The 26,729-nt window shown below is 36.8% G+C and overlaps 2 protein-coding genes across 2 annotated transcripts; both read left to right on the top strand.

Annotated features, from left to right (window-relative positions):
• Window positions 1–7,171: 7,171 nt before the first annotated feature.
• On the top strand, window positions 7,172–8,101 carry LOC112864877 (olfactory receptor 4A47). Its single transcript, XM_025927878.2, has one exon. It carries the CDS (start codon window positions 7,172–7,174, stop codon window positions 8,099–8,101), a length of 930 nt encoding a protein of 309 aa, XP_025783663.2.
• Window positions 8,102–19,184: 11,083 nt separating this feature from the next.
• Window positions 19,185–20,871, top strand: LOC112866173 (olfactory receptor 4A5-like). Its single transcript, XM_025929223.2, has 3 exons — window positions 19,185–20,083; window positions 20,157–20,271; window positions 20,836–20,871. Exons 1-3 carry the CDS (start codon window positions 19,185–19,187, stop codon window positions 20,869–20,871), a joined length of 1,050 nt encoding a protein of 349 aa, XP_025785008.2.
• The last annotated feature ends 5,858 nt before the right edge of the window (window positions 20,872–26,729 follow it).

Genomic DNA, 26,729 nt, shown 5'->3' with positions numbered 1-26,729 from the left:
ACTAAATGCAGAATAGATGAAGACCTAAATGTGAGACAGAAAACCATCAGAGTCCTAGAGAAGAAAACAGGCAGCAATCTCTTTGACATAAGAGGTAGTAACTTCTTACTAGACATGTTGCTGAAGGCAAGGGAAACACAAGTAAAAAAGGACTATCGGGATTTCATCAAGTTAAAAAGCTACTGCACAGAGAAAGAAGCAATCAACAGAACTGAAAGGCAACCACAGAATGGGAGAAGATATTTGTAAATGACATATCAGTTAAAGGGATGCTTTCCAAAATCTATAGAGAAATTATCAATCTCAACACTCCCAAAACAAATAATCCAGGTAAGAAATAGGCAGAAGATGTGAATAAACACTTCTCCAAAGAAGACATCTAGATGGCTAACAGACCATGAAAAGATGCTCAACATCACTCATCATTGGGGAAATACAAATCAAAACTAAAATGAGATATCACTTCACACTTGTCTGAATGGCTAAAATTAACAACATGGGAAACAGCAGATGTTGGCGAGGATGCGAAGAAAGGGAGACCCTCTTACAACTTTGGTGGGAATACAAACTAGTGCAACCACTCTGGAAAATGGTGTGGAGGTTTCTCAAAAGTTAAAAATAGAACTACCCTAAAACCCAGTAATTGTTCTAGTAGGTATACAAAAATCTGATTTGAAGGGACACATGCACCCCAATATTTATAGCAGTATTATCAATAATAGCCAATTATGGAAAGAGCCCAAATGTCCATCAACTGATGAATGAAAAACAAGGATGTGGTATATACATACAATGGATTATTAGCCATCAAAAAAAGAATGAAGTCTTATCATTTGCAATGACTGGATGGAGCTAGAATGCATTATGTGAAGTGAAATGAGTCAGAGAAAGACAAATACCATACAATTTCACTCATGGAATTGAAGATGCAAGACAGATGAACATAGGGGAAGTGGGGGAGAAAAGAGAGGGAGGCAAACCATGAGACTCAACTCTAGAGAACAAAGTAAGGGTTGAAGGGGGTTGGGTAGATTAGGGATGGGCTAAATGAGTGCTGAGTATTAAGGAGGTCACTTGTGATGAACAATGGGTGGTATATGGAAGTGATGAATCACTAAATTCTACTCCTGCAACCAATATTACACTATATGTTAACTAACTGGAACTTAAATAAAAACTTGAAGCAGTAAAAATAATTTCCCAGTGGTAAAAATACAACAAAATTTAGTTTTAGTGGAGGAGTGTTGCTCATCTTTTCCTAAGTATTTTTGTTTTCAGATACTAATGTAAAGGTGTTTAACATTTTGTAAGTTTTCAATTGTTATGGATACTAATATATAGAAATGCAATTGAACATTCTATTTGGACCTTGTGTTCCTGAAAACTCACTCAATTCACTTATTATTTCTAGTAATCTCTGTAGATTCCTTAGAGTTTTCTATAACACAATCATGTTTAGAAAAAAAGGACAGCTCATTTCTTGGAGATATATAGGAGTATTTATTTTTGAGTCTTTATTTTTTATTTTTGAGTCTTTTTCAGAAGGTTTTGTTTTTCCTTTATTTTATCCATTTTATCTAAGGTATCAAATTTCTTTGAAAAATGTTTTTCATAAGAACCATTTATTATCCTTTTAAAGTCTGCAGTATTTGTATGATTTTATCTGCTTTTTAATTTCTGATATTGGTAGTTGTCTCATCACTCCTGCTAGAAACTTATCAGTTGTATTATAAAAGTACTAACTTTTGGCTGTTTTAGTTTACTCTATTTTATGTTTTCTATTTTATTTATTTTTGATCTTTTCATTACATACTTTTTTATTTTCACTTTGTCTTTTAGTTTTCTTTTTTTCTAACTTCTTAAAATAAAAGCTTAGCTGCTAGTAGAGCTTTATTTTTAACACAAGCATAAATCTATACATACATTTAGGTCAGCTGAAAACCAGCAACTTTTGGTGTGGCTTAGCATGTTAGAAAGTTCTTTGGATGGTTCATACAGGTATTAAATGACTCTTTATCAATGATCCTTATGACCTAGAAAATGCAATATACAATTACACATATGTGGAGACAAAGATGCTCGATAGCGCCCACCGTAAGCCATGGGGAAATGGGTAAGTGTGGAAGCCCTCAGCAATTTGATGTACTACCAGGCTCTTGTTGGAAAATAATCTGTTTCTGGTAGTTGCAGTTAATTGCTACTGGACTGAAATTAAGGGACTAAATTAATGAACTGAAAATCATTATGGTGTTAGTTGACATAGTTTCAGGCCTTCATCAACAGCATCCGTTGCAACCCAGACTGCGGAACTGTGATTACCAATCTTTTCAACAATTGCAATGCCAACCTCAGTGACTTCTCTCATCCCAAGGCCTTATGCCTCTGAGCCTCAGGGCCTCTGGAGCAAAGATTCTAACAGCTGGAAGAAGGACCTCCTTTGTTGAGGGTATGATTGGGTAAGTCAGTCTGAGACTGGTTCTCCTTTCACATTGGCTTAAATATGACTTCCCTTACCTGAATGTTTCGCATTACGAAACTCAAAATTTATTATTTGCTTAACTTTTTTTTTCTATTCAAAATAGAGGCTTTTCACATATTTGGCTGTCTGATACTTTCCTGGCAAGAACTAAGTCATTTTTTCTCTAAGGATTGTTCTAGGGGAGAAAACTGTCCAGAAGTAGTTACTTCATGTGAATTTGTTCCACGTATTCTAATAAACTAATCTGTAATGACATTACACTCTCTTTCATTTAAAAACAGTAGAAAGCCATAGGCTGTGTCTTCACATAGAATGGAAGGATTATTTTCCTGATACAATGGCCCAGGAGATTTCTGACAACTCAAATATCTGCCCAGGCTGGAATTTCTCTTCATCCCCTAGATGTTTTCTTGTTATATTTTCCTGTGCATAGATATTCCTTGCTGCTTGTATAAACATGTGGAAGGGCCCAATTGTCTAGGATGAAGCTGGAGAAAGGTAGAAATGTCTCTTCCATTAGGGAAGAGGTGGCCTTAGGGATACATTTTGAATGTCATTTTGAATGACTGAACAAGTAAAGCGTTCTCTTACTACCTGAGAGAGAGTTCAGTCATTGGTCTTCCAGGAAGTTAAATTCTAGCATTTTTCTTATCAGGCAAAGAGACAGATTTATGTCCATAGACATGAACATTATGCTAATCCTCTAAAGGACTTTTTGATTGCCTAACCATACTGACCAAGAAGAGATACATTCAAATAACTTTTGAGGTTTTTAAATTTTTTTAAAAAAAATTAATAGTAGGATTGGCTAAATTTATTTCTACTAATTAGGCTACTTTTTACACAGTCATGTGAAGGCTATTATTAGGTTATTAGATTGTCCTCTTATTTGTTGTCTGACCTTATGAGAAATAAAGTCCATGCAGGAAGGACTTTTCATGTGATTTTTCCCCTGTTTTATTAATTGGTATGTCCTCATTCATAGCATGGTTCCTGGCATTAAATAGATGCTCTAATATAAAAGCAATAATTAATAATTGAATAGCTAACACATCTAATTTGATAAAGAAATATTTAACATATCCAATCATACTTTAAGGCAGATGATAAATTGAGTGTTAAATAAAATGAGAAGAAACTTGCTACGGCAAGTGGGGGAATACATGATAAAGTAACCTTCACTTGCACAAAATGACGTGGCTGATATTTTTATTCTTGACTGGCAATAGTCTCCTAATGGTTCTAAAAATTGTTTTTCCCTTCATGTTACATCCTTTAGAAATTAATTATGTGATCTGGTCTACAAAGAGATATTTTTAAAAAATTTTGTGGGCAATCCCAGTGAATTTAATTAAGCAAGCATCAGTCTTGGACACTTTCCAATTCTGACTGAATGACAAATGGTGGTTAAAAAGGATGAAATGTCTAGTGATCTCTACCCCTATCAGGAGAAAGATGCTCTCCTCTCCAGAAATGATAAATTTATTAAGAGGTCTTTGTTGGCTGAATGCACTACCCCCCCGCCCCCCCCCAAAAGAAAAGCACAATAATTTGTGTCAAAATTTCAAGTCAACTGGTGTGGTCACACCAACACAAAAGAAGGAGAAGGACTAACCGAGTGAATGGTTTTTTTCTATTTTGAAGTTAGTAGGAAAGAGTTGAGAAAAATCTCCCTGGAAAATGGCTGGTTGCTATCTTTTTATGTAAAATTAGGTTGCTTGTCTTTTAGATAAATTATCCTAAGGTAATAAAGTTTTATTGTATGTATGGATCGTAGAATTCCTTTTACATAATCTCTAGTGCAGATAAAAGCAATCTTCTGAATAATTGGAAGACCCCATGAAGAACATGGACTGATATCCAAATGAAATAAAATATATCCTCAAATAATAATGCAGATTTTTTCTTTCTCTTGTCATACTGGATGAAAAAAAAAAATTCCAGTCCGACAAATGATTAAAAACTCTTCCTTCAGATTCTGGACTTGTCTTCACGAGGTAAGACTAACAGTAAATATTGGGAACCAGGTTTGCAATTGTGTGAATTTCTTTATTATGTAAAAGTGAGATCACTAAAGCAAACTTTGAAAAATAGGTGACCTTGGGAAAGTTAATTAGATGTTCTGAGCCTCTGCTTGTCCACTTATGAAGTGGAGATTATAGTTCCTCTTACTGTAAATATGAACTATGATACATGAAGTTGTAAGTGTGTGATTGGAATCCACCGTAGGCATTGTGAGCTGTGGAATGATAGATCAGAATCAGATTTTATAAATAAATCATTTGAACTGCATGAGGAGAACATACTGATGTAGGCCAGAATGAAAGGAGAGGGACGTGGCAGGAGACCAGTGCAGTGGCTCAGTAGGGAAGCGGTGGAGAGGGAAATGATAAAGTTTGTGATATATTTTAGAGGGGTTAATAAGATTTGTTAAAGGTAACAATACATGATATGAGAGCAAGAAAGGCATGAATGGCATGGTGATATTTCTTGTCTGAGCAATGACATGGAAGGTGGTACCATTTAATGAGATGGAAACACCTATGTTTATTGCTGAACATTAAAAATTTAGTTTATAAGTACTGAATTGATATCCAGTTGGAGATGTCCAAATTTGGAGATGTTGCATGTGTGAATTTTTTTTTGAAGAGAGAGATGTGTAATTTATTTTTGTATTATTATTTTTTAATATATTGTCAAGTTAGCTAACATAGAGTGTATACAGTGCACTCTTGGTTTTGGGGGTAGATTCCCATGATTCATCGCTTACATACAACACCCAGTACTCATCCCAACAAGTGCCCTCCTAAATGCCCGTCACCCATTTCCCTCCTTCCCCACCCCCCCATCAACCCTCAGTTTGTTCTCTGTATGAGTCTCTTATGGTTTGCCTCCCTCTCTGTTTGAAACTATTTTTTCCCCTTCTCTCCCCACCATGGTCATCTGTTTAGTTTCTCAAGTTCCACATATGAGTGAAAACATATGATATCAGTCTTTCTTTGACTTATTTCACTTAGCATAATACCCTCCAGTTCTGTCTACATTGTTGAAAATGGCAAGATTTCATTTTTTCTCATTGCCAAGTAGTATTCCATTGTATATATAAGTCACATCTTTATGCATTCATCAATTGATGGACATTTGGGCTCTTTTCATAATTTGGCTATTGTTGAAAGCCATGTGCCCCTATGAATCAGCCCTCCTGTATCCTTTGGATAAATTCCTCATAGCGCTATTGCCGGGTCATAGGGTAGTTCTATTTTCAAGTTTTTGAGGAACCTCCACACTGTTTTCCAGAGTGACTGCACCAGTTTGCATTCCCATTAACTGTGCATGAGGGTTCCCATTTCTCCACATCCTCGCCAACATCTCTTGTTTCCTGAGTTAATTTTAGCCACTCTGACCGATGTGAGGTGGTATCTCAATGTGGTTTTGACTTGTATTGCCCTGATGATGAGTGATGTTGAAGTTGATCATCTTTTCATGCGTCTGTTGGCCACCTGGATGTCTTCTTTGGAAAAGTGTCTTTTCATGTCTTCTGCCCATTTCTTCACTGGATTATTTGTTTTTCAGGTGTTGAGTTTGGTAAGTTCTTTATAGATTTTGGATACTAATCCTGTATCTGATATGTCACTTGCAAATATCTTCTCCCATTCCATCAGTTGCCTTTTTGTTTTGTTGATTGTTTCCTTTGTGGTGCAGAAGCTTTTTGTCTTGATGAGATCCCAGTAGTTCATTTTGCTTTTATTTCCTTTGCCTTTGGAGACATGTTGAGCAAGAAATTGATATGACTAGGGTCAAAGAAGTTGTTGCCTGTTTTCTCCTCTAGGGTTTTGATGGTTTTCTGTCTCACGTTTAGGTTTTCATCCATTTTGAGTTTATTTTTGTGTATGATGTAAGAAAGTGATCCAGTTTCATTCTGCCAGTTCTCCCAGCACCATTTGCTAAAGAGACTGTCTTTTTTCCATTGGATACTCTCTTTTGTTTTGTCAAAGATTAGTTGGCCATACATTTGTGGGTCCAGTTCAGCGTTTTCTATTCTATTCTATTGGTCTATGTGTCTGTTCTTGTGCCAGTACCAGACTGTCTTGATATGAAGGTTAAAAATTAAGGGAGAGACACAACACTGGTGTGCTTCCCCATTGATTGGTCAGGAAAAGGGGGCATATCCAACCACTGAGAAGTATCAGTGAGGGAAGACACAATCCTTCAGTGACCTATTCCTAATTTGACCTACTCACATTGAATATGTCAATTACACTACATTGGTCTCAAGTATTTCACTTTTGTGACTTTATAAACTATGCACTTTTTCATGGAATTCCCTTGCCCTCTTTTCTTGTCCTTCCACTTTTCCTTTAAAACTCAGCTAAAGCATTGCACCTCTGGGAAGACTGACTCCTGTCTGGTAGATATATTCCTACTCTGTGACCTTCACATTGTAGGGCTGTTTTTATATTGTCACTTTTTGGTGATTATTATGTATGCTATCACTAAATGTAGGAAACCATGGCTTATTCAACTTGGAAATCACAATGTCTATAAAACATTTGACACAAGCAGGCACTCTTTCACATTTTTTAATTGAATGAATCAATGAAAGGTTACTCTTATAATGCATTTAAAAGTTTTTTCCCTTGTTTTATAGATCTCCCGCTTCTAACATGAGAAATCACCTCCTATGCAGATTAGATGGAAGCAAGAAACAATGTAACTTACTTTGTCCTCTTGGGTCTCACACAGGATCCAAAGGAACAGAAGGTCCTTTTTGTTATGTTCTTGCTTTTCTATATTTTCACCATGGTGGGAAATTTGCTCATTATTATGACTGTAACTGTCAGTAAGACCCTGGGCTCGCCTATGTACTTGTTTCTTGCTAACTTATCATTTATGGATGTCACTTATTCGTCTTGCATTTCCCCCAGATTGATTTCGGACTTGTTCTTTGGGGAAAACACCATATCCTTCCAATCTTGTATGACCCAACTATTTGTAGAGCACTTTTTTGGTGGATCAGAGGTTTTTCTTCTGCTGGTGATGGCCTATGACCGCTATGTGGCCATCTGTAAGCCCTTGCATTATTTGGTTATCATGAGACAGTGGGTGTGTGTTGTGCTCCTGGTAGGGTCCTGGGTTGGGGGTTTTATGCATTCAGTAATTCAAGTTAGCACTATTTATGGGCTCCCATTCTGTGGCCCTAATGTCATTGATCATTTTTCCTGTGATATGTACCCCTTACTGAAACTGGTCTGTACTGACACCCGTGTCATTGGCCTGTTAGTGGTGGCCAACGGAGGACTGATCTGCACAATTGTGTTTGTGCTCTTGCTCATCTCTTATGGTGTCATCTTGCACTCCCTAAAGAACCTTAGTCCAGAAGGGAGGCAGAAAGCCCTCCAGACCTGTGGTTCCCACATCACTGTGGTGGTCTTCTTCTTCGTGCCGTGTATTTTCATGTACATGAGACCTGCCAAGACCTTCCCCGTTGACAAATTATTGAGTGTGTTTTATACAGTCATAACCCCCATGCTGAACCCCCTGATCTACACTCTGAGAAATTCTCAGATGACGAATGCTATGAAGAAACTCTGGAGGAGAAATGTTATATCTCTCAGTAGATAAGTGTATGATCCACGATGAAGAAAATAATTTAACATTTGTGCCCATCTCCTCAAATGTTAACGTCTGTTTTACTGTAAATGCACTTACAGTAGGAGTCAATAAATAATATGTAATTGAGTAGTCAATGAAAGTTTTATAGTTACACTAATTGTTATGTATTTATTTTTTTATTCATGTAAAATTAATATAAAGTGTTATATTAGTTTCACATGCACTATATAATGATTTAACAATTCTATACATAGTGCTCATCATGAGAAGTATACTCTTAATCTCCAGATGTAATGAAGTAACCAATGACATTTTTGTAGTTCCACTAATATTTCTTTCAAAAAATTTTAATGCTTTATTTATTTTTGAGAGACAGAGAGGGAAAGTGAGGGGGGGAGGGGCAGAAAGAGAAGGAGACACAGACTCCAAAGCAGACTTCAAGCTCTGAGCTGTCACCTTAGAGCCCTACGTGGGACTTGAGCCCATGAATAGCAAGATCACAACCTGAGCCCAAGTTAGACACTTAACTGACTGAGCCACCCAGGTGTTCCTAGTTACATGAATTTTTAATTATTGGCTATACTTAATTTATTACTTTCATTCGAATTCTTATTTTTATATTTAGTTGGATTGATTTTCTTCTTTAGCATACAGTGTTTTATTAGCTTCATATGTGCAATGTAGTGATTCAGCAATTCCATTCATCACCTGGTGCTCAACATAATACATGCATACCTTAATCCCCATCACCTCTTTAACCCAACCCTGCTTCTCCTCTGGTAACCATCAGTTCTCTATGATTAAGAGGCTATATCTTGATTTGTATCTCTCTCTCTCTTTCTCTCTCTCTCTCTCTTTTTCCCTTTGCTCATTTATTTTGTTTCTTAAATTCCACATGAGTGAAATCATGTGGTATTTTTCTCTCTCTGAATTATTTTGCTTGGCACTATACTCTCTAGCTTCATCCATGTCATTGCAAATATATATATATATGTATATATGTATATGTATATATATATACATACATATATATATGTATGTATATATATATACATACATATATATATGTATGTATATATATATACATATATATACATATATATATATATGTATGTATATATATATATAAAGACCTTTATCCATCCCTCACATAGTCCCAGGTCTTCTTACATACATAGTTATTGTATTAAGATTGTTATTGCTTCTAAAATTGGTCTATTAATAATCTTTGCTAATAAAACATATGTGTTCATGTTTATGTCCTTGTGTATAACTTTTACATTTACTACTCAGCCTTCTGAAGTCCTTTCCACACCTGTCTATAGATGTAAACCATTCTCAGGTTGCTCATACTGCTTAAAACTTCTTTATGAAGATACGGTAAAATTAGTGTTTCCAGTCCTTGCCATATTTTCCCCAATTTTTTTTGTTACCTATAGGTCTGCAATGAAGTCTTATTGAAATTGTGTAAGTATGAGTTTTTAGAAGTGGAATTCTTGGATCAATTGGTATACATATTTAAATGTTGATGTTTGTACTTATTGCCCAAATACTGTCCATAAGCTCATACCAAACTACACTACTTCCATAAGTCTAAAAATGCCTGTCCAGCTTCATAGATTTGTCTATATATGAACACAGAGGTCTGTATCTGACAGCGCATGGGTCAGTATCTGACTATGCATATGAATGCTTATGTGTATGTATATGTATTTGATATGATCACACACAGGTTTGTATGTATTTACACACAGGGCTATATCTTGTGACACACAGGTCTGAATCTGAGCACATATGAATTTTGGCAGGACTTGACTGAACAATTTTTCTGTTCCATGTGGCATGGATTGAGCTCCCTCGGCTTTTAGGGAGTATTTTGGATGACTTTACTCCTGTGAGTGGTGCCTTGGCAGGGATAGCTAGAAGACCAGGCTCTCCTGGCTCCTTCTCCTTGCATGTAGCCTGTCTCTCCAGTGAGTTTGTCAGACTTGTAAAATGGCAGTTCAGGACTTTGGGAGGGAGGGCACAGAAAGTCTTAAGCCAGTTAAGATCTCATCCCATCCTGACATCAGCTTGAAATTCAGGATCTCAAGTTCTAGATCCAGACTGCATCTGACCAAATGAAAAGACATCCTATGGAATGGGGGAAAATATTTGCAAGTCTTATACCTCACAAGGGGTTAATATCCAAATTGTATGAGGAACTTATACAACCAATAGGAAAAACAAAACAAAACAAAACTGACTAAAAATCAGACAATGGATCTGAATAGACATTTTCCAAAGAAGACATACAAATGACCAATAGGAACATGGAAGGGTGCTTAATATTATTAATCACTATGGAAATGCAATTCAAACTACAATGAGATATCGCCTCATACTTGTTAAGATGGGTGTTATCAAAAAGAGAAGAGTTTACATTTGCTGGTGAGGATGTAGATAAAAGGGATCCTTAGTTCACTGTCTTTGGGTATATAAATTTTTCAACCACTCTGGAAAAAAGTATGGAGATTGCTCAAAAAGTGAAATAGAACTACCATAATATCCAGAAATTCCACTTCTGTGCATATATCCAAGATATGATCAGAATCTTGAGGAGATATCTTCACTCTCATGTTTGTGGCAGTATTTTCACAATAGTCAAGACATGGAAACAATCTAAGCATCCATTGATGGATGAATGGAAAAAGAACAGTGGTATATACATACAAGAGAATATATTAAGGTATAAAAAAGAAGAAAATCGTGCCAATTGCAACACTGTGATAGACTTTGAGGGCATTATGCTAAGTGAAATAAGTGACACAGAGAAACACAGATACTCTATCATCTCATTTATATGTGGTATTGAAAAACCCAATTTGTAGAAGGCAAGAGAATGGTGGTTTCCAGGGCCTGGCGGGTGGGGGAAATTTGTCAATGTTAGTTAAAGGGTACACGTTTCTAGGTATAAGTTGGATAAGTTTTGGGGAGCTAATGTATAGCAGGGTACAGTAGTTAACAATAATGTATTATATAGAAATAGTTGCTGAGCGAGTGAATCTTAAATGTGCTCATCCCCCACAAAAATTCCAGTTATGTGAGGTGACATATGTGTTAACTACCCTTATTGTGGTAATCATTTTGCAATATATGTATATGTCAGATCAACATGTTGTACACCTTAAACTTACACAAGGTTGTATATCAGTTGTATCGAATAACCCTGTAAAAACACAAGTAAATAAAATTAGACTTTGTGAATTGAAAAAAGAAAGTCTAAGAACTAGAGACTTGCTCTTTCTTCCCTGTGTCCTGCATACGTTTTGGAGGTGGACAACCTAGTTAAGAGAATTTATGAGACACACCTTAAATCTTTCCGAAGTCTCACTAGGGTCTTACATCTACAACACTGAGATGATTTTTCTTCTGGTGCCATTTCTTACTCTGAGAGCTTTTTTGCTCTTTGGAGATGCTATGGATGAGAACCAGCTTTATACCAGAACCCAGCAGGTCTTGAATCCTTACATGTTTCTTCTGAATTCTGCTTGAGAACTTGATAACAGTCATGCTTTTAACTCACCTCTCTATCTCTTTTTTTGAGGTTAATTTATTGATTTTGAGAGAGACAGAGACACCATGAGTTGGGGAGGGGCAGAGAGAGAGGGAGAGAGAGAATTCCAAGACCCAACATGGGGCTCAAGTTCACAAAACCACAAGATCATGACCTGAGCTGAAACCAAGAGTCAGATTCTCAACTGACAGCCACCTAGGCACCCCTCACCTCTCTTTACCCATCCTTCAACATATCATACACTGCTGAGGAACCAGCTGGCATATTCAGTATTATACTTGGAAATCACAGTCAAATCCACCTGCTCCCCCACCTGTTCCTATTTTCCACACTACTACAGGGGAGGGTATTACCAAACTTTGCTAGCACTTGGTAACATGAATCACTTTCTCTTCAGCCTCCAAGCACAGTCCACCCTGTCCTTCAACAAAGCTTTACCTACAGATGCCTCGAAGCCCTTACAGCCCCAGCAACTCCTGGGGCCAGGGTCAATGCCATGTACTTTACATTTCTGTTATGGAAGCACCACAGTTCCAGCTTCCACTCTTTGCTCTGGTTATCTTTTGCTACATGGCATAAGACTTTGAAATGTTGTGACTTAAAGCCACAACCATTTAAATTTGCCTCACAATCTTGTGGACCAGCAATTCTGGCAGAGGTTAGCTGGGTATTTTTTCTGCTTCATGTGGCATGGACTGGAGTCCCTCTGTGGTATTCAACAGATAACTGAGGGGTCTACAGGATTCAGGGCAGCTTCATTCCTATTCAAAGTGGCTTGGAAATGGTGACTGGAAAGAACCCACCGGTCCCTCTCCCTATCCAGTTAAATGTAGGACCACAGTCAGGATAGTCAGACTTTTAAAATTTAAGTATAAGTTGGTTAGCACATAGTGTAATAGTTTCAGGAGTAGAATTTAGTGATACATCACTTACATATGACACCCAGTGTTCATCCCAACAAGTGCCCTCCTTAATGCTCATCACCCATTTAGCCCATCTCTCCACCCACCTCCCCTCCAGCGACCCTCACTTTGTTCTCTGTATTGAAGAGTATCTTATGGTTCGCCTCCCTCTCCATTTGTATCTTATTTTCCCTTCCCTTCACCTATGTTCATCTGCTTTGTTTCTTAAATCCCACATCTGAGTGAAATCATGTGATATTTGTCTTTCCCTGACTGACTTATTTTGCTTAGCATAATACACTAGTTCCCACCACATTGCTGCAAATAGTAAGGTTTCGTTCTTTTTGATCAGAGTAATATTCCATTATATATATATATATTCCATGTGTATATATATATATATATTCCATTGTATTCCATTGTATATATTCCATTGTATATATATTCCATATATATTCCATATATATATTCCATTGTGTATATATATATTCCATATATATATAATATATATATATATATATATATATATATGCCACATTTTCTTTTTTTTTAAATTTTTTTTTCAACGTTTTTATTTATTTTTGGGACAGAGAGAGACAGAGCATGAACGGGGGAGGGACAGAGAGAGAGGGAGACACAGAATCGGAAATAGGCTCCAGGCTCCGAGCCATCAGCCCAGAGCCTGACGCGGGGCTCGAACTCACGGACCGTGAGATCTGACCTGGCTGAAGCCGGACGCTTAACCGACTGCGCCACCCAGGCGCCCCAACACATCTTCTTTATCTATTCAGCAGTTGATGGACATTTGGGCTCTTTCCATAATTTGGATACTGTTAGAAACGTTGGAGTGCATGTGAACCTTCGAATCAGTATTTTTGTATCCTTTGGATAAATACTTAGTAGTGCAATTTGCTGGGTTGTAGTGGAGTTCTATTTTTAATTTTTTGAGGAACCTCTATACTGTTTTCAAATTGTTGCACGATTTTGCATTCCCACCAACAGTGCAAAAGTGTCCCCCTTTCTCCGCTTCTCGCCAACATCTGTTGTTTCCTAAGTTGTTAATTTTAACCATTTTGACAGGTGTGAGGTGGTGTCTCTTTGTTGTTTTGATTTGTATTTCTCTGATGATGAGTGACGTTAAACATCTTTTCATGTGTCTGTTAGCCATCTGGAAATCTTCTTTGGAAAATTGTCTATTCGTGTCTTCTGCCCATTTCTTCACTGGATTATTTGTATTGGGTGTTGAGTTGGGTAAGTTCTTTATAGATTTTGGATATTAACCCTTTGTCCGATATGTCATTTGCAAATATCTTCTTCATTCCATCAGCTGTCTTTTAGTTTTGCTGATTAATGAATCTTTATCTATGATCCTTATGATCTAGTAAATGCAATATATAACTAAACGTATGTGGAGATCAAGATGCTCAATGGAGCCCATTGTAAGCCAGGGAAAATGAGTAAGGGTGGAAGCCCTCAGAATTTGATGTACAAGCAGGCTCTTGTTGGAAAATAATTTGTTTCTTATAGAAACAGTTACTCAATTGACCCTGGAATGAAATTAAGGGACTGAATTAATGAACTGAAAATCATTATGGTGTCAGTTGACATAGATTAAGGCTTTGATAAACGGCATCCACTGCGACCCAGAGTCTGGAACTGTGATTAGCTATCTTTTCAACAATTGCAGTGTTAACCTCAGTGACTTCCCTCATCCCAGGGCCTTCTGCCTCTGAGCCTCAGGATTTCATAAACAGAGATTCTAACAGCTAGAAGAAAGACCTCCTTTGCTGAGGATATGATTGGATACGTAAGCCTGAGACTGGTTCTCCTTTAATGCCGGCTTAAATATGACTTCCCTTACCTAAATCTTTCCTACTATATACTCACAATTTATCATTTGTTTAACTTTTTTTTTTCTGTTTAAATTATATGCTTTTCACATATTTGACTGTCTGTGCCTCTTTCTTGGCAAGAACCAAGTCACTCTTTCTCTAGAGATTGTTCTAGGGGAGAAAAACTGTCCAGAAGTGTTTACTTTATTTGAATTTGTTGCACATATTCTAATAAACTAATTTATAATAACCTTACATTCTCTTTCATTAAAAACAGTAATGACATAGAAAGCCATAGGCTGTGTCTGCACATAGTAATGGGAGGATTATTTTCCTGATACACTGGCCCAAGAGATTTCTGACAACTCAAATATCTGCGCAGGCTGGAGTTTTTGTTAATTACCTAGATGGTTTTTTGTTATATTTTCCTGTGTATAAATATCCCTCATTACTTGTATGAGGGAAGAGCCCTTACATATGGAAGAGCCCAATTCTCTTGGATGAAAAGTGGGGAAAGGTAGAAACATGTCTTCCGTTAGGGAAGAAGTGACCTTAAGGATACGTATGTTTTGAATGAGTGAACAGGTAGAGTTCTCTCTCACCTGAGAGACTGCTCAGTCATTGGTCTTCCAGGAAGCAAATTCCAGAATTTTTGTTGTTAGGCACAGAGACATGTTAATGTACAGAGACATAAATGTTATCCCAATCCTCAAAAGAAAATATTTTTTTTGTTGTCTCATCATAAATGTCTAATAAGAGATTTATTTAACTAATTTGAGGTTATAAAATTTTGGGCATTTTTATGTTGACAAATAACAGGCTTGTCCAAGTTAATTTCTACTAATCAGGATAATTTTTGTATGGCCTTTTGGACATAGCAATTTTGTTTTGCTTTGAGGTCATTTTCCCAGCAAGTGAGAATGTTCAACTATATTTGCACAGTAAATATGTTGTATTTATGTGTCTTTATAACCTAGACATCCACATTGGATAATTCTACACTTATCTTAAAGACTGAGACGTTGGGGAACCTTCATGGAAATGTAGAAAGTGTGGTCACTTTGAACTGTTTTTAGATGCACTGATCAGGCATATATTATTATGTGTTCTATGGTCACCCACAGTTCTGTGAAGTATCTACAATTACTCACAGTGAGAGAAGCACTATTTTAATGACCAAAGAAACGACCCAAGAGGTGAGTCCTTAAAACAACCAAGGGATATGCAATGAAAATTCATGTAATATATTTTATGTAGCTAATGTCTTAAATACCATATATTTTCATTGGAGAAAGACTGGATTGAGGAAATTAAGCTAGCAAAACTGAAGTTAGCCAGTGTATCTAAAATGTATTTGGTATTAGTATTATAACCTGACAGATTTTTATTGTCCATTTAGCCAAATAATAAAGAAGATCGCATAATGCATTTGAAATAAACTAACGGAATTATAAAGTAGGTTCATGGGCTATTTTACATTGCATGTTAATATTTGTAATTACTGTTAGATATATAAATTAGAGAATTTAAAATTGTATATCATATCAAGTGTGTTAGAATATAAAGGAATAAATAAATGCCTATTCTGTTCTGGAAGCTTGATGTGCACTGTTATGTGTGAATCTTAAAATTTTCATTGGTACTATGTTGCTGCATATTCATGAAGAAATTCATGCTCGTGAGTAACTTTTGGCCATTGCGAGAGACACAAAACTGTAATTTGTAAAATACTATAGTATTTTTGTTACCATGGGATTTTAATTTATCTTTTAAAAGATATATTCATAACAAGCTATGTAAATTATATCTTTTAAGTAGAGCTGTGTTTACTTAATGGTTTCAGTTATTAAAGCCTAGTAAGTCTATCTGTCCGTTTTTATAGTATGAAATCTTTGATGACTTAAACTCTGGAGAAGAGTTTATATGCCTCATTCCTACATGTGAATAATTTAACTGGCTACTAGAAGATTTATCTTGGTGAAATCCAAAGTGGGGATTAATAAGAGTGAAGAACACTATTTCTTGCAGAAAATAATGAATGAAAAATAAGAATTATATATAGACTGCCTTGTAGTGTTATGTTCTTGAACAGGAGTGGCTCTATCAATCTAGAACTTCCACGATGATAGCACCCCCCAACAAAATGGAGTAACAATGTGAATGAAGCATGGAGATCATTTGTCACACCTGGCTTCTAAGGAAAGCTCAAGCTTTTTCTTCACGTGTCCTCCCCTCCCAAATCCATGGGATTGGAATCAACTTGTCTATATATGAGGTTTAGTTAATTCTTTAATTTCCTTGAGCACTGAATAACCCAAAAGTTTGGGCTTGTGTCTGTATCTGTACAATTCTTCTCTCATTTAATTTTGTCCTTCCCTTCAGATGTAGGGTCTCTAAGGAATCAGTGCTTTTATTCTTTTTGAATTTTTTTTTCCTTACCAAGAAGTGCTCTGTGTTTAATTGCTATGACTTCCCAGGATGCCTCCTAAGTGACCCCTGGAAGGCTCAGGGGATTTGCCTTCTGGCACTTCTAGCACTTCCTCACTAAAGGAAAACTTCGAGAATAAGATTTTTTAAAAAAGTTATTTACTTATTTTGAGCGAGAGAGTATGAGCGAGGGAGGGGCAGAGAGAGGAGAGAGAGAGAATTGTAAACAGGCTCTGTGCTCTCAGCGCAGAGCTTAATTTGGGCCTCGATCCGACCAACTGTGAGATCATGACCTGAGCTGAAAACAAGAGTTGGATGCTTACTGACTGAGCTTCCCAGGCATCCCTGAATAATATTTTTAAAAGAATACTAACCTCACTTAATTATCACATTAATATTCTTTTTTACCTGAGGATATTCCTATCTTCAATATAATTTCTCCTCTCTGATTTGATACTTCCTTTCTTTCATTTTCTACCTTTTTTCTCTAGTTTTCTGCTTGCTTCTAGACAAGTCACATTTCATCATATGTAAATAATACTGCTCATATGTAATAAAATAGGTAATTCCTAAGGCATACAAACCTATCCTATGCACAGCAAGTGGTTCATGAGTTAGAGGTGCAATATTCTTTTTACCTGGGACTATGTCTATGATACTTACTAAATTGGCAAAGATTCAGATGATTTGTTCTGATACAACTTAATAGTGAAACATTCAAGAACATTAATCATAGTACAATTTACTGAGCCTTTAAATAGGTGCCAGGCAGTTTCCGGAAGCTTTATTTGTAATAAAACAACAAACTTAAGAAGTAGAAACTGTTGCTCTCCCCATTCTACAAATCATGAAACTGGGACACAGAGAGGTTAAGTTGCCCAACATTGCCCAGATGGCACATGGCAGAGCTGGGATTCCAACACAGGCAATGAAGTTCCAGAACCCACATTATTCACCACTGCACTACGCTCCCTCTCCAAGGATGTTTTGGGTCTTAACTAGGTGCACACTGAATGAGAAACTTGTAGTCATGATTTGCTCTTGGTAATGATCAAGTCCCAGTTGCCACTGGCTAGCCTTTCTCAAGTAACAGTAACAAGATTGGAAATTTTAATGTAATTATGAAAATATGAAAATAGAAGGAAATGTCAGCAGAATAGAAGTAAGTATTTCTTCTAACTGTGTCAGCAGAATAGAAGGGGTGGGGCTGCACAAAGGTCTCACAGAGCACTGGACTGGAAAGGATTCTGAGGTGGATGAGTTTGACCCCCTTAGTTTCCAATGAGCAAGCTGAGACAGGCTTGTAAGACATTTAGAAGGTGACTCAAACCCATGCCTTCTTACACTGAGCTTGGACTTTTCCCCCGAGGGTGCTGTTTTTTGCAACCTGGGCAATGAAGTTGTATTTTTGAGTGCTCTCAGTACCTAAGAAGCATTATAAGTGAAACCATGTCCCATTGTACCCTACCCCTCTTTTCAGCGTCTGTTTCTCTTCCCTCAATACCTAGCTCATGCCAAGAGTTTTGAAAAAAAAAAAAAAACCAGATGCTAATGTAACAATTTGTGAAAATCGCAAGTCTCTCCAGTTCAGTTCAAATGTATTTGCTGAAAATCTAGAGAGTTATTTGTGTTAAGATATTGTGGGGTGGGCAAACATTAAGTGGAGAGAACTCCAACTCCTTACAAAGCTGATCGAGAATCATACCAAGTCATTGTAATAGGGAACAATGTGCTAAATAGTTTTGCAGTTATTTGATACAGTTAAATCTAGTCTTTACCTCAGAGTCTAGTCTGAACATCTAATAGTGGAATGTCATAGTATTATTAAGTGAATTATTACACAAGAGATGCTATTTTTGGTGCTGGATACATCACACTGTAAAGGTACTCACTGCAACTACGTACTACCACCTCAAAAGTCTGACTCTATGCTGATTTATGTAGCGTTTATTGCCACCAGCAGAAAGTAAGTTTCTGGAGAGCAGGGATCCATCCTTTCCTTGTTTGTGACTGCTGACTTCTGTGCCAAGAATAGACATAGTTTAAATAAGGCTATAATAAATCTATGTCGATAGCTGAGCTTTTGATTACTCCTCTGTATAGACGATCCCCTAAGACTTAGACATAGAACTTCTTTCTTGTAGGCCAACAAGATCATCTGAAGACAAATAGGACCATCAAGGGAAGGTGTAACAGGCATTTTGGAAGAACTCAATAGTTACCACTGTTTATTCTGTATAAACCGCTGTAGAAAAGACTTAATGATGAAGATGTGCTCTTAACAATGGACGTATTTATAGTCATGTTCACGATTCCATTACAGATTGCATTGTCCTGAGCTCTCATCCCTGAAACAGGCCATATAGAAAGAGGAAATGGGAAATAGTAACAATGTGACGGAATTTGTCCTCCTTGGCCTCACCCGGGATCCTGAAGGGCAAAAAGCATTATTTGTCATGATTTTACTGACCTACATTGTGACAATAATGAGCAACCTGCTCATTGTGGTGACTGTTTTTGGCAGCCCCTCTCTGGGCTCCCCCATGTACTTCTTCCTCACCTATCTGTCACTCATGGATGTTGTTTATTCCACTGTCATCTCTCCCAAATTGATTATAGACTTACTCTGTGACAAAAAGACAATTTCCTTCCCAGCTTGCATGGGCCAGCTCTTCCTAGAACACTTGTTTGGGGGTTCTGAGGTCTTCCTCCTGATTGTGATGGCCTATGATCGCTATGTGGCCATCTGTAGGCCGCTGCATTACTTGACTATCATGAATCGACAGGTTTGCATTCTGCTGTTGGTGGTGGCCTGGGTTGGAGGTCTTATGCACTCTATGGTTCAACTTCTCTTTGTGTACAGCCTCCCGTTTTGTGGCCCCAATGTCATTGATCACTTCATCTGTGACATGTACCCATTACTGGAACTTGCCTGCACTGACACCTACTTAATAGGCCTCACTGTTGTTGCCAATGGTGGAGCCATCTGCATGGTCATCTTTATCCTTCTGCTCATCTCGTACGGAGTCATTCTAAATTCTCTTAAAAGTCACAGTCCAGAAGGGAGGCGCAAAGCCCTGTCCACCTGCAGTTCCCACACCACAGTGGTTGTCCTCTTTTTTGTTCCCTGCATTTTCATGTACGTTAGACCTGTTTCCAACTTGTCCATTGATAAATCCATAACTCTGGTTTATACAGTTATCACTCCCATGTTAAATCCTTTAATATACACCTTGAGAAATTCGGAGATGAAAAATGCTATGGAAAAATTCTGGTGTAAAAATGTAACCAAAAGTAAAATAAGCATGTGTCACTGACACTGAACACATTTATGGTTAATTCTGAAGCAACAAAAAGGTACTAAATTCTGACAATGGATTTAGTAAATTCAGTGGATTCTCTAGAGATGTTTCTCTTTATTTACACAAAGTCATCAAGAAGTGGAATGGATTGTCTTTTGAGGTAATAATCAACCTAATAGGGAAATTCTGGAGGTTGAAAAAATTTGTCCCATTACAAGTAAAAATACAATTAATTTCACCTCGTAGCCTTATTTTTCTTGGTTTATATTGAAATGGAACTTTAGAAACAATAGTTTTTAAATTAAAAAAAAATGTCTTTTTATTTTGAGAGAGAGGAGAAAGTGAGCATGAGTTGAGGAGGGGCAGATAGAGAGGGAGAGAGAAAATCCCCAGCAGGTTCTGCACTGCCAGCAAGGAGCCCAATGCAGAGCTTGAACCCATGAACCATGAGACCATGACCTGAGCTGATATCAAGAGTCAGACGCTTAACCAACTGAACCATCTAGGCACCCGAAGAGTTTTAAAATTTTAAATGTGAAACAACCTACTTTTGAAAATTTACTTTCACCCAAACTAAAGAGAAAGTAATTTGGCTAATACTTAGAACAAATTACTGGGGCCAAAAGAGTGGTGTATAAATTTTAATGCTCATTATTCTATCAGCACAGATACTTTCTGTAGCTGCAATATGCATCTTGTCCTTAAGATGATTTCCATTCCTCAGGTCAATGCCTATGCTTTTGCAGTTCAGGACATTTAAATGGGAGATGTTATTGTGTTTGGTTAGATGCTATCAGTGAGAAATTTTGTTAAAAATTTAACAAAGGGATGTTAAAAGGGATGTTGTATGTTTTTCCAGTTTGTTATGAGCCTGTATGGGGATGGTTGATGATGAAAACAGATTCTAGTTCCTAATTTGAGCACAGAAAACCATACTAATTCAATTATAAATATATTTTATGCTTTTCCTCATTAGCTGTTATGTACATTTTGTTGCCATTCTTCAACAAGAAGATAGAACCTACTTTGTCTTCCTGATACTAAAGATATGGGTAAAGAAATGTGTTATTTTGCATAACAGTGTTTCCCCCAAAAGTTGTATTCAACTTAAGTATTTTGTCCTGATAGACCTAATAATGATTTACTTTGGAATCAACAAAATTTTGTTTTTCACTGTTATGTGTAAAAATCGACAACAGGTTTTTCTGTCTGCGGCCCATCCCTAAACACTGCAAACTAGGAAGAAAATGAACTTGCTTTCATTGTAACATGGAACATCATCATGCTCTGGAAGAGTTTTCTTTTCTAACTAAAAAAAGATTTTATAACTTTTCTTATTTTAAAATTTTATTATTTTTCATGCATATTGAATGATCTATGCAATTTACTTTTACATGTGATAGCCTCTTAACCTTGAATGTGATCAATATCATTGAAACTACCTGTGCATACTTCCCTGATAGCATTCATCTGCCTCTTCCCAGAGGTAATCTTAATGCTGATTTTGGATAATCATAGTTAGAAACAGTTTAACTACATATGTATGTATCCTGAACATATATTGTGTAGAGTTTTCCTGCCTTTATTGAAATTATACTAAGTATTGCATAGTTTTCTGAATCTTACTTTTTTAATTTAAGTTTTTAATTTTAATTCCAGTATGGTTAACATACAGTGTTATATTAGTTTCAGGTGTATGAGATAGGGATTCAATATTTCTATACGTTACTCAGTGCTCATCATGAGAAGAGTACTCTTTAATCCCCATTACCTATTTCACCCATCCCTCCATCCATTTCTCCTCTGGTAATCCATCAGTTTGTTCCTAAAGTTGAGTCTGTTTCTTGGTTTCTCTCTCTTTTTTCCTTTGCTCATTTCTTTTGTTTCTTAAATTCCACATATGAGTGAAATTTTATGGTATTTGTCTTTCTCTGACTTATTTCACTTAGCATTATACTCTCTGGATCCATCCATATTGTTGAAAATGGCAAGATTTCTTTCTTCTTCTGGGTGATTAACATTCCATTGTGTATATGTACACACACACGCACACACACACACACACACACACACACTACTTCTTTATCCATTCATCTGTTGATGGACACTTGGGCTGCTTCCATAATTTGGCTATTGTAAATAATGCTGCAATAAACATAGGGTGCATGTATCCCTTTGTTTTAGCGTTTTTGTATTTTGGGGGTAAATACCCAGTAGTGTGATTACTGGATTATAGGGTAGTTCTATTTTTTAACGTTTTGAGGAAAACATTTTGTTTCCCATAGTGGCTGCACAAGTTTGCATTCCCACCAACAATGCATGAGGATTCCCATTTTACCACATCCTCACCAACACTTCTTGTTTTTGTGTTTCTGATTTTAGCCATTCTGACAGGTGCGAGGTGGCATATCATTGTGGTTTTGACTTCTATTTCTCTGATGTTGAGTGATGTTGAGCATCTTTTCATGTGTCTGTTAGTCATGTGGATATTTTCTTTGGAAAAATGTCTATACGTGTCTTCTGCCCATGTTGTAACTGGGCTATTTGTTTTTTGGGTGTTGAGTTTGGTAAGTTCTTTATAGATTTTGCATACTAACCCTTTGTCAGGTATGTAATTTGCAAGTATCTTCTCCCATTCCATAGGTTGCCTTTTAGTTTTGTTGATTGTTTTCTTTAAAATCCCAATAGTTCATGTTTGCTTTTGTTTCCCCTGCCCTTGGTGACATGTCTAGTAAGGAGTTGTTGCGGCCGAGGTCAAAGAGGTTAGTTACTTCCTGTGTGTCCTCTACGATTTTGATGGTTTTCTGTCTCACATTATGTCTTTCATCCATTTTGAATTTAGTTTTGTGCATGGTGTAAGAAAGTGGTCCAGCTTCATTTTTCTGCATGTTGCAGTCAAGTTTTCCCAACACCATTTGTTGAAGACACTGTCCTTTTTACATTAGATATTCTTTCCTGCTTTGTTGAAGATTAGTTGACCATACAGTTGTGGGTCCATTTCTGGGTTTTTCATTCTGTTACATTGATATGTGTGTCTATTTTTGTGACAGTACCATACTGTCTTGATGACTACAGCTTTATAATATAGCTTGAATTCTGGAATTGTGATGCCTCCAGTTTTCTTTTTCTTTTTAAGGATTGTTTTGGCTCCTTGGGATCTTTTGTGGTTCCATAGAAATTCTAAGATTGTTCTAACTCTGCGAAAAATGCTGGTGGTACTTTGATAGGGGTTGCACTAAATATGTAGATTGCTTTGGGTAGTATAGACATTTTAACATTTGTTCTTCCAGTCCATGACCCTGGAATGCTTTTCTACTTTTTTTTGTGTCCTCTTCAATTTATTTCATCAGAGTTCTATAATTTTCAGAGTATAGATTTTTTTTAATGTTCATTTATTTTGAGAGAGAGAAAGAGAGACAGAGAGAGAGAGAGACAGAGAGAGAGAGACAGAGAGAGAGAAGGCACTGGTCAGGGGATAGACAGAATCCCAAGTAGGCTCCGTTTTGTCAGCACAGAGCCCGATGTGGGGGGAAGAAAAGCTCTCACTTTGAGTATGATGTTAACCTGGGTTTTTCACATATGGCTTTTATTATGTTGAGATATGTTCCCTCTAAATCTACTTTATTGAGGGTTTTTATCATGAATGAATATTGTACTTTATCAAATGCTTTTTCTGCATCTATGGAAATGGTCATATGATTTTTATCTTCTCTACTGTTGATGTGATGTATCATATTAATTGATTTGTGAATATTGAACCACTCTTGCAACCCAGGAATAAATACCACTTGGTCATGGTGAATGACTTTTTAAAATGTATTGTGGATTTGGCTTGCTAATATTTTGTTGAAGATTTTTGCATCTATGTTCATCAGCCACATTGGCCTATAGTTCTCTTTTTTTTTTTTTGTCTTTATCTGGTTTTGGTATGTCTTTATCTGGTTTTGGTATGCTGGCCCCATAGAACGAATTTGGAAATTTTCCTTTGTCTTCTATTTTTTGGAATAGTTTAAGAATAATAGGTATTAACTCTTCTTTAAATGTTTGGTAGGAGGGCGCCTGGGTGGCGCAGTCGGTTAAGCGTCTGACTTCAGCCAGGTCACGATCTCGCGGTCCGTGAGTTCGAGCCCCGCGTCGGGCTCTGGGCTGATGGCTCAGAGCCTGGAGCCTGTTTCCGATTCTGTGTCTCCCTCTCTCTCTGCCCCTCCCCCGTTCATGCTCTGTCTCTCTCTGTCCCAAAAATAAATAAAAAAACGTTGAAAAAAAAATTAAATGTTTGGTAGGAAAAAAATAAGTGTTTGGCAGAATTCACCTGTGAAGTCATCTGGTTCTGGACTTTTGATTGTTGGGAGTTTTTTGATTACTGATTCAATTTCATTGCTGGTAATTGGTCTGTTCAAATTTTCTATTTCTTCCTGATTCAGTTTTGGGAAGTATTTTTTCATAGGAATGTATCCATTACTTTTATATTCTCTATAACCCTATGTATTTCTGTGGGGTTGGTTGTTACTTATCCTCTTTGATTTCTGGTTTTGTTTATTTGAGTCGTCTCTCTCCCCCATCCCCTCTTTTTTTGATGAGTGTGGTTAAATGTTTATCAATTCGAAGAATGTGCTCCTGGTTTTATTGATATTCTATTTTTAAAATACAAATACACACACATACACAGAGGAAAGTATGGCCCATTCAAAGAAACAAAATAAAACAGCAGAAATTGTCCCTATAAAGCTCTGATGACTGGACAAGGACTTCAACACACCATCTTAGAGATGTTCAAACAAGTAAAGGAAGGTATGGCAAAGCTCAAGGAAAGGACGCTAAGGAAAGAGTCAAGGCCAAATATCAAAAAAGAGACAGAAAACTTCCATATCAATAAACCTCAGTAAAGAAATAGTATTTTTGGGGGGAGCCTGGTGGCTCAGACAGTTAAGCACCTGGCTCTTGGTTTTGTCCCTGGTCATGACCACACAATTTTGTGAGTTCAAGCCCCAGGTCTTCTTGGGATTCTGTCTCTCTGCTCCTTCCCCTGTCATGATGCCTCTATCTTTCTCAAACTAAATAAATAAACATAAAAAAGAAGTAATACACTTTTCAAATCATGTGTAGAGAGTTTCAAAGGACCTGACATTGTTATATAAAAGGCATCTGAATATCCAGTTTCAAATATTTCCAGATTTAGTTTCTATGGTTTTTTTTTTTCTTATATTACTTTGTAATTGTCTCTTTCAAATTATATATCCATACCATCTATCTCTTATTCTTTTTAAGAAAGATTCTCTTCTTTGGGGCAAAACTTCTCAGTTGGAATTTTATATGTGGGTTTTACCTCCTCTGAGTTAAATGGAAACTTTTAACATTGATTACCAATAATCTTGTGCCATTCTTATTAAATATGTCTTTTTTATACAAAGACTTAAGATTTTTACTTCACTCAAGTGTCTTCTTCAACTTGAGAATTTCAAATATATACTGATGAATTGAAAATAACGAATTGTTGGGGTGACTAGGTGGCTCAGTTAGTTGAGTGTCTGACTCTTGATTTCAGCTCAGGTCATGATCCCAGGTTGTGGGATTGAGCCCTGCCTTGGGTTCTGTGCTGAGCATGGAACCTGCTTAGGATTCTCTCTCTCCCTATGCCCCTCTCCCTTACTCTACAATAAAAAAGGGGCACCTGGGTGGCTCAGTTGGTTGAGTGACTCTTGACATTGGCTCAGGTCATGGTCTCATGGTTCATGGATTCAGGCCCCACATTGAGCTCTGAACTGATAGTGAGGAAGCCTGCTTGGGATTCTCTATGCCCCTCCACTGCTCATGCTCACTCATGTGCTCTCTCTTTCAAAATAAATAAATAAACTTAAAAGAAATCAAATTAAATTAAAAAAAAAAAAGAATTCTTGTTCATGCAATCTTGTATTTTTGGTATTAATAAGTGACGTGTTCCTTGCTTTTAGATTGCTGTTTTTTTCTACTTAATTCTCCTGAAGTGATTGGCTAGAAGCCTCTGAAAACATGGATCATGTAAAAGGTCTCAGTTCTCTAGAGCATGATTCCTCAGTGAGTTTAATTTTGAACAAGCAGCCTTGGGGACAAAATGTTTTAACAACTCCATGAAGTAATTTGTTGCTCATTGTTGATTAAGTGCCCAGTCATATCTTTCCTTACCTGGGAGAATATTTCTCTTTGGGGGGTAATGTTGCTGTCAAGATGTAAAAAAAAAAAGCCATTACTTTACTGGGCATGGGCCATATTAAACCAGTCATGCGAATGCTTTCAGAAATATTCCAAAGAATCCAAAACATCCAGTGCATTATGGACTAAAAATGCTATTAAAGGTTGATTTAATTAATTTGGTCAGTTAAACATAATGATGTTTTACATTTAATTTTTGGTACATAATCTCAATGGCGGCTTTCAAATTCAATGATTCGTCAATCATATCAACTATACATTCTTGAAGCCAACTCTGTATAATCCCATAATCCAAACTATTAAATGTCTGTGAAAGTTGAAGAAGATGGTCATGCTTTGTGCAGGCAGAGAAAGAGAAATCCTTATGTGACAAAGCATTTCGATGTCACTAGGTGCACCCTGACATTTTTTCTGTAGTCACATTGGGGT

Source organism: Puma concolor, chromosome D1 (assembly GCF_028749965.1).
Source record: "Puma concolor isolate L17-30 chromosome D1, mPumCon1.1.hap2, whole genome shotgun sequence".
Classification (NCBI taxonomy): Eukaryota; Metazoa; Chordata; class Mammalia; order Carnivora; family Felidae; genus Puma; species Puma concolor.
The sequence above is the reverse complement of the archived record's forward strand: the minus strand, read 5'-3'. Positions and strand labels throughout refer to the sequence as shown.